General features: G+C 40.2%; 1 protein-coding gene across 2 annotated transcripts in view; it reads left to right on the top strand.

Moving 5' to 3' along the window:
• LOC137943895 (kinesin-like protein KIN-UA) overlaps positions 1 to 17338 on the top strand; it is a 63306-nt gene that overhangs the window by 24398 nt on the left and 21570 nt on the right. For both annotated transcript variants that reach the window (XM_068789321.1, XM_068789322.1), the window contains exons 15-16: positions 9290 to 9415; positions 10153 to 10278. In XM_068789321.1, the coding sequence (XP_068645422.1) occupies positions 9290 to 9415; positions 10153 to 10278 (252 nt within the window). The remainder of the gene's footprint in view (positions 1 to 9289; positions 9416 to 10152; positions 10279 to 17338) is intronic.

Raw genomic sequence — 17338 nt, 5'->3', positions numbered from 1 at the left:
AGAGGTTTATAGATTCCTCTTCAGAGTCAAGAGTGGAAATCTGAGAAAGGATGGAGGCTCTCTCGGCTGAGGAAGAGGCCTTTCTTGCAGAGGCCCAGGATCGAAGCAACGGCTTCAACATCTTGAGTTTGGCTGGGAAAGTCCATCAGTTCGGGGCCCGCCACGACCATCCTCTCCCAGAAGGACTGGATAGAGGGGTCAAAAGAGTGGTCCGCCTTCCAAACATTGTTGAATCTGAAAGGGGGGGGGTGGGATGATCATTGATCACTAGTCTTCTTCTTGGACTTCTCAGACAGGTGGTTATCTCCTCGGAGGGGCTCTGTATAGACGTTACCCATCACCTTGGCAAGTTCCACTATCTGGGCCCAGGTTTCTGGGTTGAATTTTTGTTGTTCTATCTGAAGAGCAGCCACATAATTCTGAGCTCTTTCACCCGTCTCTGGAAAGATGAAGTCCCCTATCTCTGGATTATAGGGGTATCTAGTAGTAACACTAGGACCAACCTGGAGAAGTTGTCTCGGTTGATCTCTATTCCGGAGCTGGTAGATGGCAAGGGGAGGAGGAGAAGGAATTTTGGAGTGGAAATTTCTCGGAGGTGGTGGAGGGAGAGAGTTCATTATCTGAGTGGTGGTTTGAGGGGTGTGAGGACTGTGGGATAGAGTTATAGGAAGGCCTGCGGGGCTTTTAATGGGGGGGGGGGGGGTGTGGTTATTTTGGGGGATAAAGTGGGAGGGTGTATGGCAACTGTAGGTATCTGGGGGTTGGGATAGATTCTATCAGGGATAATATCTGTGGTGGGTTGAGATGGACTAGTGGGTGGGTGATATGGCAGGCTGGAGGGAGGGACTATCAAGGAGGCAACTGGAATAGAATCAACGCCAACTGTAAGATTGTCTGGTTCAGGTCGCATCTTCTAGGGAGAAGAGACCGGGGTTGTTGCTCTTAATGTGCGGACAGGCTGTGGAGAATCTCTGGATTTAGCTGCAGGACTTGAGGTCACATTTCTGAAGTCTTCCATATCTACCAACTCAATGCGGATCTAGAATCGGGCATTATCCACCATAAGGCATCAGAAGTAGTGTCCTTTGCAAGGACAAATAGGATTGATGAGGATTCGGGCCTCATCAAGGCGATGCCAGTGTTCAGTAAGAGGGTCCAGAGCAATTATGGCACCAAACTCTGAGATGATGTTCGTGAAGACCTCATTGTGCCATAGTTCCACAGGGAGGCCGGTGACTTTAGCCCACTGCCCAAATTGACTAGAAGGAGTTGAGGGGAGCCATTTTGATATCCAAATGATGCCCAAGGGGGTGTGGCGTGTGAGAGCAAGGGCCGCAGAAGACTCTTCCTGGGTTTCAAAGTGAACAAGCCAGGATTGGGGGTTGAGGTAGGAAATTCTGGGTGTGTAGGGGAGGTGAAGCTCATCAGTCAGCCATTGAAGGATGCTGGATTTGACGATACTGGGGGAGGTGTGGACTAGGATAGAGCGGGCTAGAGATTGTCGCCCTTTATGGAGCAAGTTGGGAGGGATTTGGATGGTTTTGGTTTGGGCTCCCTCTGCTGGTGTCTGCCCCGGAGAGAGGCTCCGGATGGCTTCTGCGAGCTCCTTCCAACCAAATCCCGAGTTGGTGACCTCGGGAATATAGATCCTGCTGAGCACTGTTGAGCCACGCCAATGGACGTCACGATACTCTCTTTGTCCCCGAAAGGAGCTCACCGACAGGAAGAAAATCGAATCCCGTGTCCAAAGTTCACGAGTTCGATTAGCTTCGTTCGTGACTCATTGGAGCTGAAGGACGAAGCTTGAAATGGCTTCCATCGGAACACAGATGAAGGACATCTTCGATTCGATGGCAGAGGAGATGCGAATCACCAGTCTGGAACTTTGGGCGACTTTCTCCACTATAACTCTGTTCTTTCCGTAACTGAAACGGGAATGAGGGTTCCTCTTCTTTCACCAGGAGATCGTTTTCCAGCTGGCGTCGAAACCTTCCGAAGGAGGTTCTGTTGGCTCGTCGGAGGGGAGTTCCAAGGTTTCTGAGCGTCTGGAGTGACATTTTTCTAGGTTTGATCTTTTGAGTCTTCTCGGAGAGACGACTTCTTTCCGTTGATCGGCATCGGAGAAGGTGGCTATGTCCTTGCCGGAAGTCTGTCGTCGAGGGTTCCGATCACCGGCCGCGGGGATGGTAACCGGAGAAGGGTCTCGGCTCATTTTCGAAAATTAGAGCATGTTAGCGCATTCTAAGCTAACGGCGCACGTTACACGTTTCTCCAACGCACGATACTCGTTGATCGGCACACGTTACGCGTAACGTTTCTCTCCCTCGATTTTTGAGCAAATCGCCTCTCCCGTCTCTCAAATCTCTAAAACAACACTGTATCAACTTGATATTAAAAATACTTTTTCTATAGTGACCTAACTAAGGAAGTATATATGGAGCAACCTCCTGGGTATGTTGATTAGGGGGAGAATGATTAGGTATGCTAACTAAAGAATGCCATATATGGTCTCAAACCAAGTCCCCGGGCATGGTTTGAGAAGTTTAGTCAAGTAGTTATGTTATTTAGATTTGTCAGAATCCACTGTGACCATGCACTTTTTGTTATGAGGAGGTCGTTTGATATTATGGTAATACTACAAGGGTCCTCTCCCGACCCACCTTTTTTGTGACCCTACTAGTAATTTTAATCCAGCTTCTAGGTCGCTCCCTCCGCTATAGCGACTGCCCACTCTAGCGACACTGGACCGACCCACCTTTTTTTGTGACCCTACCAGTAATTTTAATCCAGCCTCTAGGTCGCCCCCTCCGCAAAGTTTGTTCACACCGGGATTCGAACTCGCGATGTGGGCGCCCGCTCTGATACCAAATGTTAAACACCTAGCAAATATTACCCAAAAGACTGGCCATTGGGATGTTTTCTTTAAGATCATGGATCTTGTTTCCCACTGTGAGTGTATTTGGACTCACATCCCGAGATCCGCCAATTTTGTAGCTGATGTTCTTGCTAAGCAGGGAGCTTCCCTTCAATCCCTTGTTGTTAGGGATTTGCTCTCTTGATCTTTTGTTCTTTCATTTAATAAAATCATCATTTCTTAAAAAAAAAAAAAAAACTTGTTATGTGGACGACATCATTTTATCTAGCAATGATGTCCAAGGCGTTGAAAAGGTAAAAGCCCCTTTAGCACAATGCTTTCAGACTAAAGACCTGGGGTCACTAAAAATACTTTTGTTGAAACTTAGGATTCCATGGTGTATACTCACTGTAGAAGAGGATTAAGGGGTGAGAAGAAGAAGAAGAAGAGTTGTGAAGGGAAGGTTTAAGGAGGAGAAGAGGAAAAGTGACAAATTTGGAGAAAAAGATGAGGAAAAATAAGGTAATGGACTTGTCCAAACCCTCCCCCTTAAGTTGTATTTATAGATATCAAAAGTACTAATATTACAAGAACACCCTTCAACCTAGTAAGAGTGAATAAGAGACATAAATCATAAATTACTTATATCAATGCCATCTTTATGAGATGACTCTTTATTTACCATCATGCCACCACTATGTGGGCCTATGGGTTTGAGCCCATCTTTCACACACTTGGACGTGTGGGCTTGGGCTCATCTTTCAACACTCCCCCTCAAGCTGAGGGTGAGAGAATATCATAAACGCCCAACTTGCTGCAAATGGTGTATAAAATCTTCTTGTATAAAATGGCAGTCCACTATATCTTCCAACACTCCCCCTCAAGCTGGCGGTCTCTTTGTTCTTTTCCAAGAGACCCAAGTGGCATAATAGAAAAGAGAATAAAATCATTCCTAGTTGTAAGACATTGCTCCATACTCCGAGGAGCATCACAAGTTACGGTCAGAAGAGGTTAGAGAAAAAAACACCTGTGAGTGTGTGCGATTTCTCTTGTAAACTATTTAATCTTCATTGTGAATTACTGCAGTGGCGGAAGATAAGACGTAGTCTCACCTTGAGGCGAACCTGTATAAATCTTGAGTGTTATTTCCATGCTTGTTTTTCCTTTCTTCTATGATTATTATTATTGTTCTCTTTAGTTTGGAATTAGGGCGTTTAATTCCTAACAACATAGAGACTACCTACTTTCTCAGGGTAGCTAAAAAAACACCTCTTGGGTGAATAATGGACTTGACTCACCCTGGATGTTGGGCACCCTCCTATCCTCTATAGGTAGTGGGTCTATAGGATATGCTCATAAGTGTAGTAATAAACTCCTCCATCACGCTGTTCCCCCACAGGACATCGACTCTCAAATGGTACGAGTAAAAATGCCAAATAAGGGGTAGAAAGGGTAATCACCAAAAGATAATATTTTGGGGCCACCATGTGATTTCTTTTTCATCAGAATAACTAATACTGACAACAATTAGCAACCGAGAAGTCCTTCAATAATAATGTCTCAATCAGAGAGACAAAATAACAACAGTTGAAATGGGCTTGGGCCCAAATAACGCGTACCAAATAGACAACGGATAACTAGTAGGTAGTAACAGTCCTTAAGAGCAATAAGGATACATAAGATAATCTGTAGCAAGTCCATCCTTGAATAAGGAAGCTATGTACCAAGTAATAAGTTGAGGATAATCCAGGTAATAATAAAGCCGGAGTCAAGCCGGTAGCAGATAGCAGATAGTAATAGTGGCTTTGACAGTGAGTGAGTGAGTCAAACTGAGTAATAGATTGCCAATAATAAGTTGAACCGAGTGCTGTTTGATAATCAATAAATCAAACAATCTCCAATGTGCTCATCCTTCATACTTCTCATTCTATTCTCCCCCTCAAGCTGGGAGATAATGTCAATGAACCAACTTGAAGTCAACAAATATTTTGCAAGCTCAAGTACTAATCCACCTCTTGTATGATCAAGTAAAAGAAGGCTAGTATCACAACTTCACTAGGTCAAATATTGTAAACCAAGTAAATCAAGCCAAGCCAAATATTTCAATCTTTTCTTGCATTAATTTTTTAGGCAAGGATACCAAATCAAATTCTTTGTAATCTTTCAAAATACCAACAAAATCTCACAAAATTCGTGGCTAGAAAAATCTTCTAAATAAGGTAGTTTTCTCCATCAATTGGTGTCAACTTAGTAATCAAAGAAGACACTTTTCCTTGCCTTTTTTTCATTGAAATCTTTAGGCAAGACAATCTTTGACAAATAAATCGAGGAAAGTTTGTGAAAATAAGATGATCTTCTAAAGATCCTTTCCAGATATTGTTAATTAAAAAACATAAACTTTCGAAGGGTAGATCATGAGATACTTTCCTCATATTGTTGATCAATAACAACAACTAACAAGTTAAGCAAAAAATTCGGCTTAAATCAGGATCTTCACTTGCAACAGTATACTAGCATGACCTTGGATTCTTCCAATGCAAATATCTCCTTAAATATAGATCGGATTGACATGAAATTTTGTCCTTTTGATACTAGACTTAAATACCTTTCATCCAAGTGTAATTTCTGTTCATAAAATATACTTCTTTTGAGATAAATAATCTAATAGATTTCGGACTCCGTAATTTGGCCGAAATGAAACTCTTTCTTCTTTGGCCAGCTTGACCATTGACTCTTCCGAGATCGATATCTCCATTTAAAAAACTCAGATTGAAATTTGGTTGAATAGGTAAGAAAACAGACTTACAAATATTTCTTTTGATATATAATTCTCCATATAAATTTGCCTTCTTGATGTCATAAAATGGTTCAAAATTTGAAGCTTTCTATTGCTGCTTGAAACTTTTTTGCTCCTTGATCTTTGCTGCTTCAGATGTCGATTTCTCTTTCTATAAAATTCTGATCTCAAATATTCATTTTGAGTAGGAAACTAGACTCAAATATATTTCAAATGATATATAATTTTCTATTTTAAACATATGGTATTAGAGTTAAAAATCCAATGAAAAACATGAATTGGAAAAGAAGACTAAAGGAAAAATGAGAAACACCTCTTTTTTCTTTTTCTTTTTCTTCTTCTTCCTCCATTTCTTCTCCATCTTCTTCTCCTTTTCCATCTCAGATCATTGCCTGCTCTGATACCATGTTGAAACTTAAGAGTTCCATGATGTATAATCACTGCGAAGTTGTGTTCAAGGCCTATTCCAAAATGACTAGTCATCTTAGGAAACCTCTTTCCAAAGTATTAAGCTCAACATATTTGTTCTCACTAATCCATGTGAGACTATTTCTTAACACTCCCCCTCACGTGTAAGCCATTTGGGCTTTTACATGTGGATAATTTGGGTGGAGGCCAACATACGAGTACTTGCTCTGATACCGTGTGAAGTTGGGTCCAAGGCCTATTCCAAAATGACTAGTCATCTTAGGAATCCTCTTTCCCAACTAATAAACTCAACATATTTGTTCTCACTAATCCATGTGGGACTATTTCTTAATAATCACGATAGAAGAGGATTAAGGGGTGAGAAGAAGAAGAAGAGTTGTGGAGGGAAGGTCTTAGGAGGAGAAGAGGAAAAGTGACGAATTTAGAGAAAAGAGGAGGAAGAATAAGGTAATGGACTTGTCCAAACCCTCCCCTTAAGTTGTATTTATAGATATCAAAAGTACTAATATTACAAGAATATTCTTCACCCTAGTAAGAGTGAATAAGAGACATAAATCATAAACTAATTACGTCAGTGCCATCTTTATGAGATGACTTTTTATTTACCATCATGCTACCACTGTGTGGGCCTTTTCCTTGGTATGTGGGCTTGAACCATCTTCCACACACTTGGACATGTGGGTTTTCCTTGGTCGTGTGGGCTTGGGCCCATCTTCCAACACTCCCCCTCAAGCTGGGAGTGAGAGAACATCATAAATGCCCAACTTGCTGCAAATGGTGTATAATATTTTCCCGTTTAAAATGGTAGTCCACTATATCTTCCAACAACTTTTTTGGTATTGAAGTTGTTATGTTGAAGTTGGGTCTAAGGCTCATCCCAAAATGACTAGCCTACTTAGGAAACCTCTTTCCCAACTAATAAACTCAAGATCCTTGTACTCACTAATCCATGTGGGACTATTCCTTAACACTCCCCCTCACGTGTAGACCCTCTTTTTGTGGCTCAACAAGTGAATAACTTAGGAGTAGGCAGTTTAGGTGTAGGCCCTCTTTTGTGGCTCTACAAGTGGATAGTTTAGGTGTAGGCCATCTTTTGTGGCTCTACAAGTAGATAGTTTAGGTATAGGTCCACATGGACTATTCCTTAACATGGTATCAGAGCAGGTACTCATATGTGGGCCTATACCTAAACTTTCTACTTGTAGAGCCACAAAAGATGGCCTACACCTAAACTATCCACTTGTAGAGCCACAAAAGAGGGCCTACACCTAAACTGCCTACTCCTAAATTATTCACTTGTTGAGCTACAAAAAGAGGGTCTACACGTGAGGGGGAGTGTTAAGGAATAATCCCACATGGATTAGTGAGTACACGGATCTTGAGTTTATTAGTTAGGAAAGAGGTTTCCTAAGTTGACTAGTCATTTTGGGATGGGCCTTGGACCCAACTTAACAGAAGTAGCTTACTAACTTCGAAGAAATATATCACAAACATGTTACATGAATACGAACTGTTGGGTGCCAAGCCTGTTGAAACTCCTATGGAGGTTGGACATGACCTTCCTGATGAACATAGTGATGAACTCCTCGATAAGACAATGTATCGTCAATTTGTTAGAAAACTCATATATGCCACTGTCACCCATCTTGACATATCTTTTGCTGTGAGTGTTGTTAGTTAGTTCATGAACTACCCTAGCAAATTCATTTGGAAGCTACCTAGCAGATCTTGAGATATTTGAAAGGAGCACTTGGAAGGGGAGTATTCTTTAAGCCTTACAATCACATGAAGATAGAGGTTTTCTCAGATGTTGACTATGCTGGATCTATACTTGACTAGAAATCTGCTACTGGCTACTGCGTCTTCCTAGGAAGTAACCTTATTAGCTGGAAAAGTAAGAAACAAAATGTTGTTGCTTGTTCTATTGCTGAAGTTGAGTATAGAACCTCATACAGTCAGTGAATTAATATGGGTAAGATTTGTGGTCAAAAATTGAAACCACAATAGGAAGGGCCGATGACTATATACTGTGACAATCAAGCTGCCATATTTATTGTAGGAAACCCCGTGTTTCATGAACGAACGAAATATTGTGATGAAAAATAAAGTCATCACCCCTTATATGGGCTTTGGTGATCAAACTGGAGACATGTTTGCCAAAGCACTGGAATTTGGTGTGTTTTGCAGCAAGGATATATATATGCTCCAGTTTGAGGAGAGTATTAGAAAATCCACTGAAGGGCAATATCATCTTTTTACTCTTACTATAAAGTCCAGCTGCTACACTTTAGTTCTATCTCTAGTTCAATTTTTATGTAATTTGGACTAGTATGTAGGGAGAGATAAGGCTTAAATTGATTTTTAGGTGACGAGGGGCATTTCTATAATTTGTAATTCAGAACCTTATAAATAGAATTCGGGGTCGAGCTCGACCCCCACAGAGAGTCTTTCTGAACTCTGTTTTGTCTCCTCTCTTCTCTCTTTCTCCTTCTCCTCCTCCAAAACCCTAAAAGTCACCTTTTTTAGAAGCATATTGATGAAATGACAGTCCACTTTTGCATGGTTGGTTGCCTTGTGGAGAAGAAGATTATTAGAAATAAATACAGCAGCCATGAGTGTTTTCACCCGCATAAATTCACATGCAGTATGTGCGACCCATTACTTTGCTTTTGCATTCATCTAGCTGCTACATTTGGTTTTTTGCTTTTCCATATAACCGGATTTCCACCTACAAAATTGTAATATCCACTAATGGACCTTGGACCAAGCTTAGAACCTACATAAGTCCGCATCTGAATATCCAACAATGTCAAGATGTTTATGTGTTAAAAAAATGTGCAAATAAAAAGACACAAGTATAACCCTATAGTACTAGAGTCCCAATAGACATATTACAGCAATTCAATTTAAAGCACATTGATCCCACCAATAAATCTAAAACAGTCAGGCTTAGATCTCTTTCTCTCTTCCTTTCTCTGTCTCTTCTCTGTCTCTCTTTCTCTCTCTTTCTCTTTATCAATGCCTGATTATTCTGGTTAATTTTTTGAACTAGAGAACTAAGTTTAACCTGATTGGACCATCCAGTCGTGTCTGAGTTCTAAGAACTGGGTGAGATGATATGAAGAATGTCATGTTATAATTTTATCAAATTGTTGTTGTTTGCAGTCTATGATATTCTAACATTGGAATAATCATTTCATCTGTTTCAGACTCAAATCAGGAGAAGATTGTTGAGGGTGGTGGATTGGATTCTCTTCTCATGCTTTTGGAGTCGTCCCAAAATACAACTATCCATCGGGTTGCTTCTGGTGCTATTGCCAACTTGGCAATGAATGGTAATGACTTCAAAAGTAATGGCTCTAGCGTTATTAACTTTTTCTGTAGGCGTAAAAAATTTCAGTCTTGCCATATTGGCTCTCTTTTCCAGTTAATAAGACCATACACTGAAATTGCAAAAGAAATAACTAAAAAAAAAACTATGCTCTAACTGTAATTTTTGTAGATTGCAAAGATGAATGTGTCGACGAATATGCTCCAGTCAAACTAAATAATGAATTTCTTCTAGACAGCACCTTTCATGTGTTATTGGAAGATCTTGACGAATATGCTCCAGTCAAACTAAATAATGAATTTCTTCTAGACACCACCTTTCATGTGTTATTGGAAGATCTCTATTTTATATAGCTTTTTGGTTCTTATTGTGTGAATATTATCCTTTTATGAATTGCAGCAAGTAGGTTTTGGAATGAAATTTTGATAACTAACTTTCTACTACACAAGTTTTGCACTTTCTTTATAATGGCTTGTGACTTCCTCTCTGCATCTTGAAGGGCAGGTTATTTTAGCTCTACTTAGTTTTTGTTTACAAGAGAATTATGTGGTACTGTTTTTTGAAGGAACACGCATGATATAGAAGCTCATACTCACATAGTTGTTCTTGATGATGATAAGTTAATTTTTTTATGTTTTTATTTTGAAGTGCATACTTACAGAAACAACAGATGTACTTACCTATCTACGGAAAATTTGATTTTAAAATTTCTACTCATATGCATGTTTATAATGTTTACAGAAATGAATCAAGGCTTAATTGTTAGCAAAAGAGGCATCCGGTTGCTGGCTAATATTGCATCAAGAACAGATGATCCTCAAACCCTTCGGATGGTTGCTGGTGCTGTTGCAAATTTATGTGGCAATGGTAAATCAAGCTGTATCCTGTTCATTTATCAACATTTGCTAATGCTTATTACAAGAAAATAATTCACATGCTAATTTATAAAGTCCAATAAGAAAATCTTTAAAGGTTTGAAGCAATGCAGAGTAGAAATTAAGATGGCCAAATTGTTATTGATTTACTAAAAGATGTGTTTGCCGTAAATGCATCAACTAAACCGGATTAGAAGGTTAGTTCATAAATGATTTAGAAATTGATAAATAACTCTTGATACCTCTTTTCTTCCAGGTTATGATTTTTTTTTGCTTTCATCTTTAAAAATCATTGTTGAATTTATGGAAAAGAGAAAAACTTCATTGACTTATTGTAATCAAAGTACATGAACCCCTATTTATAATAGAGGAAAGTAGTAGAGTCCAATTAAAATTAAACTACCCTTGTCCCAATTACAACCAAACTCTAATACTTAAAGATAAGTCTAGCTTCTCAGGCAGTGGGCCTTATCTCGAGCTGGCTACATTCTAGGAAGGAGTTTGGTTCTCTATCGGGCGTCTCACTTCGAGATAATTGGGATTTAATAGCGCACATGGCGGGCCCCTGTAGGAATCCGGTTATGGTCACCTGGGATCCTCCCCCTTACGACTGCATCAAACTCAATTTTGATGGCAGTGCTTTAGGCTATCCTGGGCCGGCTAGAGTAGGTGGTGTTTTCAGAGGCAGCAGTGGAGACCCTATTCTATCCTATGCAGGGCCAGTGGGTATTGCTGATTCAAATACTGCTGAAGTGAGTGCTCTTCTATTCGGCCTCCAAATATTTAAAGAGCGGCTCCATGGCAAGCTAATTATCGAAGGTGACTCAAAAGAAAGCTCCCCTCCTTGGCGCCACTGGCCAATCAACTGGTGTTCAAAAGAAAGCTCCCTTCCTTGGCGCCACTGGCCAATCACTGATTGTATTGCTGACATTGTGTCATCCATTCATTGTAATTGGAACCTCGTTCCTAGATCATCCAATTCTTTGGTTGATAAATTGGCAAAATTCGGAACCTCCTAGCAATCTCTCATTGTTTGGGAAGGCTTCCCCTCGTGTAATCTGCTCGTTTGAGCTCTCATAATAAAATTCAGCATCATTTAAAAAAAAAAAAAAAGATAAGTCCTAGCATAATTAAATAACTCAACATAAATAAAAGACTAACATAATTAAAACACTTTTAAACTGAAACTCTTCCGTGAGACCTACTTCCATAATAATTTTGGCTCTGTAAGACTTCTTATTGTGTAAGACTCATCATGCCATCATTGTATGGGCCTGGGGCCTTCTCCTTGGTCTATGGGCCTTGAGCCCATCTTCCACATCTCTTGGATGTGTGGGCCTTCCTTGGTCTTATGGGCTTGGGCCCATCTTCCAACACACTTGGATATGTGGGCCTTCCTTGGTCGTGTGGGCTTGGGCCCATCTTCTAACGCTCCTCCTCAAGTTGGGGGTGAGAGAACATCATGTACTCCCAGCTTGCTGTAAATGGTGTATAGGATCTTCTCGTATAAAATGGCAGTCCTCGATATCTTACATCACTCTCCCTCACACTGGTGGTCTCTTCCATGAGGCCTAGATGGCATAAGATAAGTGAGAGTAAAATCACTCCAAGTCGTATGACATCGCTCCATACTCCAGTCATAACTCATGTTGGTTGTAGGGCACACACTCCTATCTATTGTAGGTTGTGGGGCTATATGCAGAAGTGTAATAAAAATCCCTCATCACCGTGTTCCAACCCGGGATACTGACTCTCAAGTGGTAGGAGTAATAAATGCCAATTAAGAGAGGTAACAGGTAATTACCCGGAAGATAATATTCTAGGGCCACTGGCTTTCGTCATCAATCGGAATAGCCAATGTTGATAAAAATCAGCAACTGAGAAGTCCTTCAATAATAATGTCTCATCCAAAGAGACACAATAGCTGCTGCTGAAATGACTTGGGCCCATTTAACACGAACCAAAATAATAAAAATCCATGTAAAAGGACCTATGAAATAATCTGATGCGGGTATCTGCACCAAATAATATGCTGACCATGGAATATGTTGGGAATACCTCAAAATAATAATCAAGACGGAGAAATAGAATCGAGTCGAACCAAGTAAGATATTAGACCAATATAGCCGAGTTGTAGGAAAATAGGTATAAACCTTGTGACCCGGACCCGTATAACCGAGGCAGAAAATAAGTGGGCTGAGTCAGGTTGATCCGACTAAGTTGACCCGGACTGGGTTGAGCTGAGTTAACTCGGCAGATCAGAAGCCATGCTCAGGTAGGTAACGTCGCTGGGTTAACTCTGCCTGGTCCTGGTTGGGTTCGGCGCTAAACCAGTGCTGCATTACATTTTTCCTAAGGAAAAATTTAATTTGGCAATAGTGCCTTCGACTTCCTCCCGCGGCTGAACAGAGCTTCCGTCTTCCTCTAAAGTTGGCGATGAACTCGATATGGAAAGGCCAACGTCTTTGTCCGCCCGAATTGGCAATCAAGTTGGTGGAGAGAGGAGTTTCCGAAAACCAGCAGAGGAGATATCTTCCGGATTAACAACAGTAATATCCCGAAGAAGCAGCAACGAAATAACAACGGAAACTAGAGAGCGACTTCGGGTCAGAAACAAAAACCTCTCCTACCAGCGAGCAAAAACAAAAACATAGCTGAGTCGTCTTCCTCCTCGACACCGAACAGAGCGGGAGAACAGTTTCCAGAAACGGCAACCATGACAGGAAACTTTCCGAGAGAACCTCGACAGAATGGTATGGCAGAAAATCCCGGGCAGACGTGTCTTTGTAAGATAACAGTGATATCCGGGCTGAAATTTTCTAGAGATGAGTGACATTCCAGCGTGAGTCCAGTGAATTGTGAAGTTTTCGGTAGAGGAAATAATCCAACGAAATAATTTCGGAATGATAGCAAGACAGAAACAACAGTGAAGATATGATTTTCTGAAAGCAGTAACGTTCGGCAATGTCGAAAAACCAGAGTAGGCAACGAGTCAAAAACAGCTGGACCCAAATTAAGCAGCAAAAATCTTCCCGGATTAACAACAGTAAGCCTTCCGAAGATAGTAGAAAGATCCCAGATAGGCAATCTCGGATGATTTTCAAGATGAAGTAGAGCAAGGCAATGCGTAATGTTGGGAATAATGGCTAGGCAGATAACTCGGCAGAAAATTTCCAAAAGATCACCGAGATATAGTAACGAGTGATCAATCAGCAGTAGCAATAGTAAACCAAATAGAGAAGAAGATGATTCTCAGAATAAAACTCTGTCAATATATAATATGCAATATTAAAAGCTCAGTGTAGAGGTGAAAACGTAAAACAAACAATGGGTATAGGGACTGAAAAGAGAAAAAAAAAAGATAGATACAAACCTAAACTGCTAGAGATAATAGATCAGAAAAGGATCACATTATCTCTGTGGGTTGACCGAGTCAACTCACAGAACCTGCTCTGATACCATGTTGAATTTATGGAAAAGAGAAAAGTTTCATTAACTTAATGTAATTAGAGTACATGAATCCCTATTTATAATAGAGGAAAGTAGTAGAGTCCAATTACAATTAAACTACCCTTGTCCCAATTACATCCAAACTCTAATACTTAAAGATAAATCCTAGCTTACTTAAATAACTCAACATAAATAAAAGACTAACATAACTAAAACACCTTTAAACGGAAACTTTTCTTTGAGACCTGATTCCATAATAATTTTGGCTCTGTAAGACTTCTTATTGTGTAGGACTCATCATGCCATCATTGTATGGGCCTGGGGCCTTCTCTTTGGTCTATAGGCCTGGAGCCCATCTTCTACATCTCTTGGATGTGTGGGCCTTCCTTGGTCTTATGGGCTTGAGCCCATCTTCCAACACACTTAGATATGTCGGCCTTCCTTGGTCGTGTGGGCTTGGGCCCATCTTCCAAAAATCACATTTAGGGACCTTTTCTGAAAATCTTGAGACAACAGAACCATTTAACGTTATCCTTTTCATAAGTATTTTCTCTTAGTCATTTTGACGATTGTAAGTGCTTCATTTGCTTTGGTGTTCTGAAAAGTTAAAGGTCTTGTGAACCATGACTAGTCTGGTCTGGTGGTTTGATACTGTAAAATAGGAGAGATGGAAGGGTAGAAAGAAGATTTATAAGAAAGAAATACATGAGAGTATGGTGTGAGACAATTCTGGTTCTCGCAAATGTCTTATCTATTATAATTCAAAATACAGAAAATAACATAAGTACTTCTAACACTCTTTTATTGAGCCTAAGTGAGAGGGAAGCTAAATGAGGCAACTAACCATGAGTACAATAACCAAAATACTCATTACACAACATATTATTCAACACTCAAACTGTGCAATAGATATCTAGTTTGCCCTGCTTGTTATGAAAAAACCCAAACTCTTGTTTGTTTAATGTTTTAGTAGATAAATATCTGGGTTGGTCTACTGACCGAACATATTGAGTACAAAGCTTCCCTCTCATAACTATATTTGTGTGGAAGTGGCAATCGACCACTATGTGCTTCGTGGTGCTCATGAAAAACATGATTATTACACCCATAGCCATAGGTTCTTTAATTTCAAATCTAAATTCAGCTATGATAGATTTCAGCCACAACAACTCAAAAGTTGTGTGTGCCATAGCTTTATATTCAGCTTCAACACTCGAAAGGGCCAATATGTTATGCTTTTTACTTCATGTTACTAGATTACCTCCTACAAAGTTGTAGTACCCAATTGTGGATCTCTTGTTGTTATGACCCAAAAATTAATAGTCAAGAATCAAGGCTTTCGTCAAGCTTGGCTAGGAAGAGGGAAGAAAAGAAGGGGTGAGGAACGTAAAGAGAGAAGAGGAAGAAGGGGAAAGGCACATTAGAAAAACATTAAGAGAGGTGAGAAAGCTTAGGGTAAGGGAGAAACACATTGAGAGAGAGGAGAGAATTTAGGAGGAGAATAAGGATTGTCCAAGTACTCCCATCATCCAATTTGCTTTCATTTATAATGGATTACAAAGAGTTTGAATGGGAAACAAGAACTAACTAATCCTAAGCTAACTTAGACACCAACTTCTAAACTTAGGAGTCAACTTAACTTCTAAAAATAGAAACTCCCAAGTACTCAAGCTTTCCAATTCTTTGTTAACTCTCCTTTCCCAAAAATAGCAATTCCAAACTATCTCAATGCCAACTCTCTTAATTTCTTGAGTCAGTTAACTCCTAATTTCTGGTCTTTATTTTTCTACCGTTGGCTCTGTAATAGAATCAGTTGGGGAGGCTCGAGAGGCAATGGTTTACCCTGTGATAGATGTCAGTAGTTCAAGTCTGCTTATCTCCATCTCGTCTCAGTTTGGCTTCGTCTTGAATCTGCGAAGGCATTCTAGTGGATGCGTGCGTGTAGGAATACCAACTACAGAGACTAACAGACTATGACTATAAGCAGTTGTCAATCCACACTTTTGAGGCTGCACATAGGTGGCCTAACCCCATTTTAGGCCTTTTCTAGCTGGAGTGTTGAGACAAGCTCGATGTGTGAAAACCGTAGAGCGTTTGACATTCTCTTTCTTTTTTTCGACATATGCAGATTGCCTTTTGAGCAAAGCTCATCTGGCGCTGTGCTGTTTTCTTGCTTGGTTAGACATACTATTTCTAGTTGAAAGAGTGGCAAACCCATTTAAAAATTGCTTGTACAACATCTATCTAATCTTTCTTGGAAAGTCTCTTCTTTCTGGTGTCCATCAAGTGGATTTTTCACCTGGACAAAGATAAGGAGAGTAAGAGATTGAATTCTGGACAGAATTTATCGTATGCTAGTAATTGAGGAGTTGTCTTTTGTCAAAATCAAACAAAAAGTGATTCTTCCTAATTCTATATTTGACTTCTACTCCGATTAATCAGTCTCCTACCCTTGTTCCTATTCCATCTCGTTCAGATTAGAATGAAATTGTGTTATTCACCCGACATGTAGAGATCAATCAAACGGCTTCGCTAACGCAAGGTCTTACAGAGATTTTGTGCTAGGAGAGGGTTGGCGCGGCCATGCGGGCCGTTGCTTGTTTGGTAAAATTTTTTACGTCAAAGACATCAAAGTATTCTCAAATCCAAATTGAAGGTATGGATGAAGAGCAATCACACCATTAACGTCAGAAAAAGAAGAGTGGCATTGAAATAGAAAAGAAAATCAAAAGCAGACTATGGATAGAGAAAGAAACGAAGTGTATTTATAAATTAGAAAGCCTCAAGAGATTGTAAGAGAAACTCAGAAAAAATCGAGGGAGACAAATGTTCGAAATTGTTTCATGCGAATTTCTAAAATAAAAAAAGAGGACGATTACACTCTCCACTCCCAGCTGAGACGAAAGACTATGTTAAGCTAAGAGAGACCTATAACAAAGGAAGGTGACACTAGCAAGCAAACTCTATCTTGATGAATGTCAACTCCATCATCAAATAGGCATATTATGTTTTTCAAAAAGATTCATAGCTAGAAAAGGCCTTCAGCTCTGGTTTCCCAATCTTTTTCAGGAACTCTGACAACTAATCAAAGCTGATCTGCATACTCAGGTGGAGAGTATTAGGAAAACTGGTCAAATGAGGGGCCAATAGTACTTTCCTCACTTTCATCCCAAAAGAGGTAAGTCCCAAACTATCTAGATTCAGGCCAATTTCTTTGTGTAATAAACTTTTATCAGCCAAAAGGATTGCCGAGAGACTCCAGAGCATCATGGACAAGCAGCATTCATTTGGGAGACAAATCTTTGCTCCAGCTTTTTGAAGCTGTCCACTTAGCCTCCATTGGGAGACAGAGAGACTGGTTCAACTTGGCATGGCAATGCCTATGATTGTTTGAACCACACGTTCTTATTCTACAATCTCCTCAAATTTAGTTTCTCCCTGGAAATGGTAGACTGGATCAAAGCATGTATCAACGGGCCTTGGATTGCCCTGTCAACGAAAAAATATCATCTTTCTTCAAGGCAAGTCGTGGACACTTGCAAGGATGCCCACTGTCTCCTACTTGTTCATTCTCATTGCAGATTCTATTAGCAAGTATCTGA

Source organism: Aristolochia californica, unplaced genomic scaffold (assembly GCF_029961685.1).
Source record: "Aristolochia californica isolate CCGP_79_NKW_82.1479 unplaced genomic scaffold, dmAriCali1.0.hap1 SCAF_11, whole genome shotgun sequence".
NCBI lineage: Eukaryota > Viridiplantae > Streptophyta > Magnoliopsida > Piperales > Aristolochiaceae > Aristolochia > Aristolochia californica.
The sequence above is the reverse complement of the archived record's forward strand: the minus strand, read 5'-3'. Positions and strand labels throughout refer to the sequence as shown.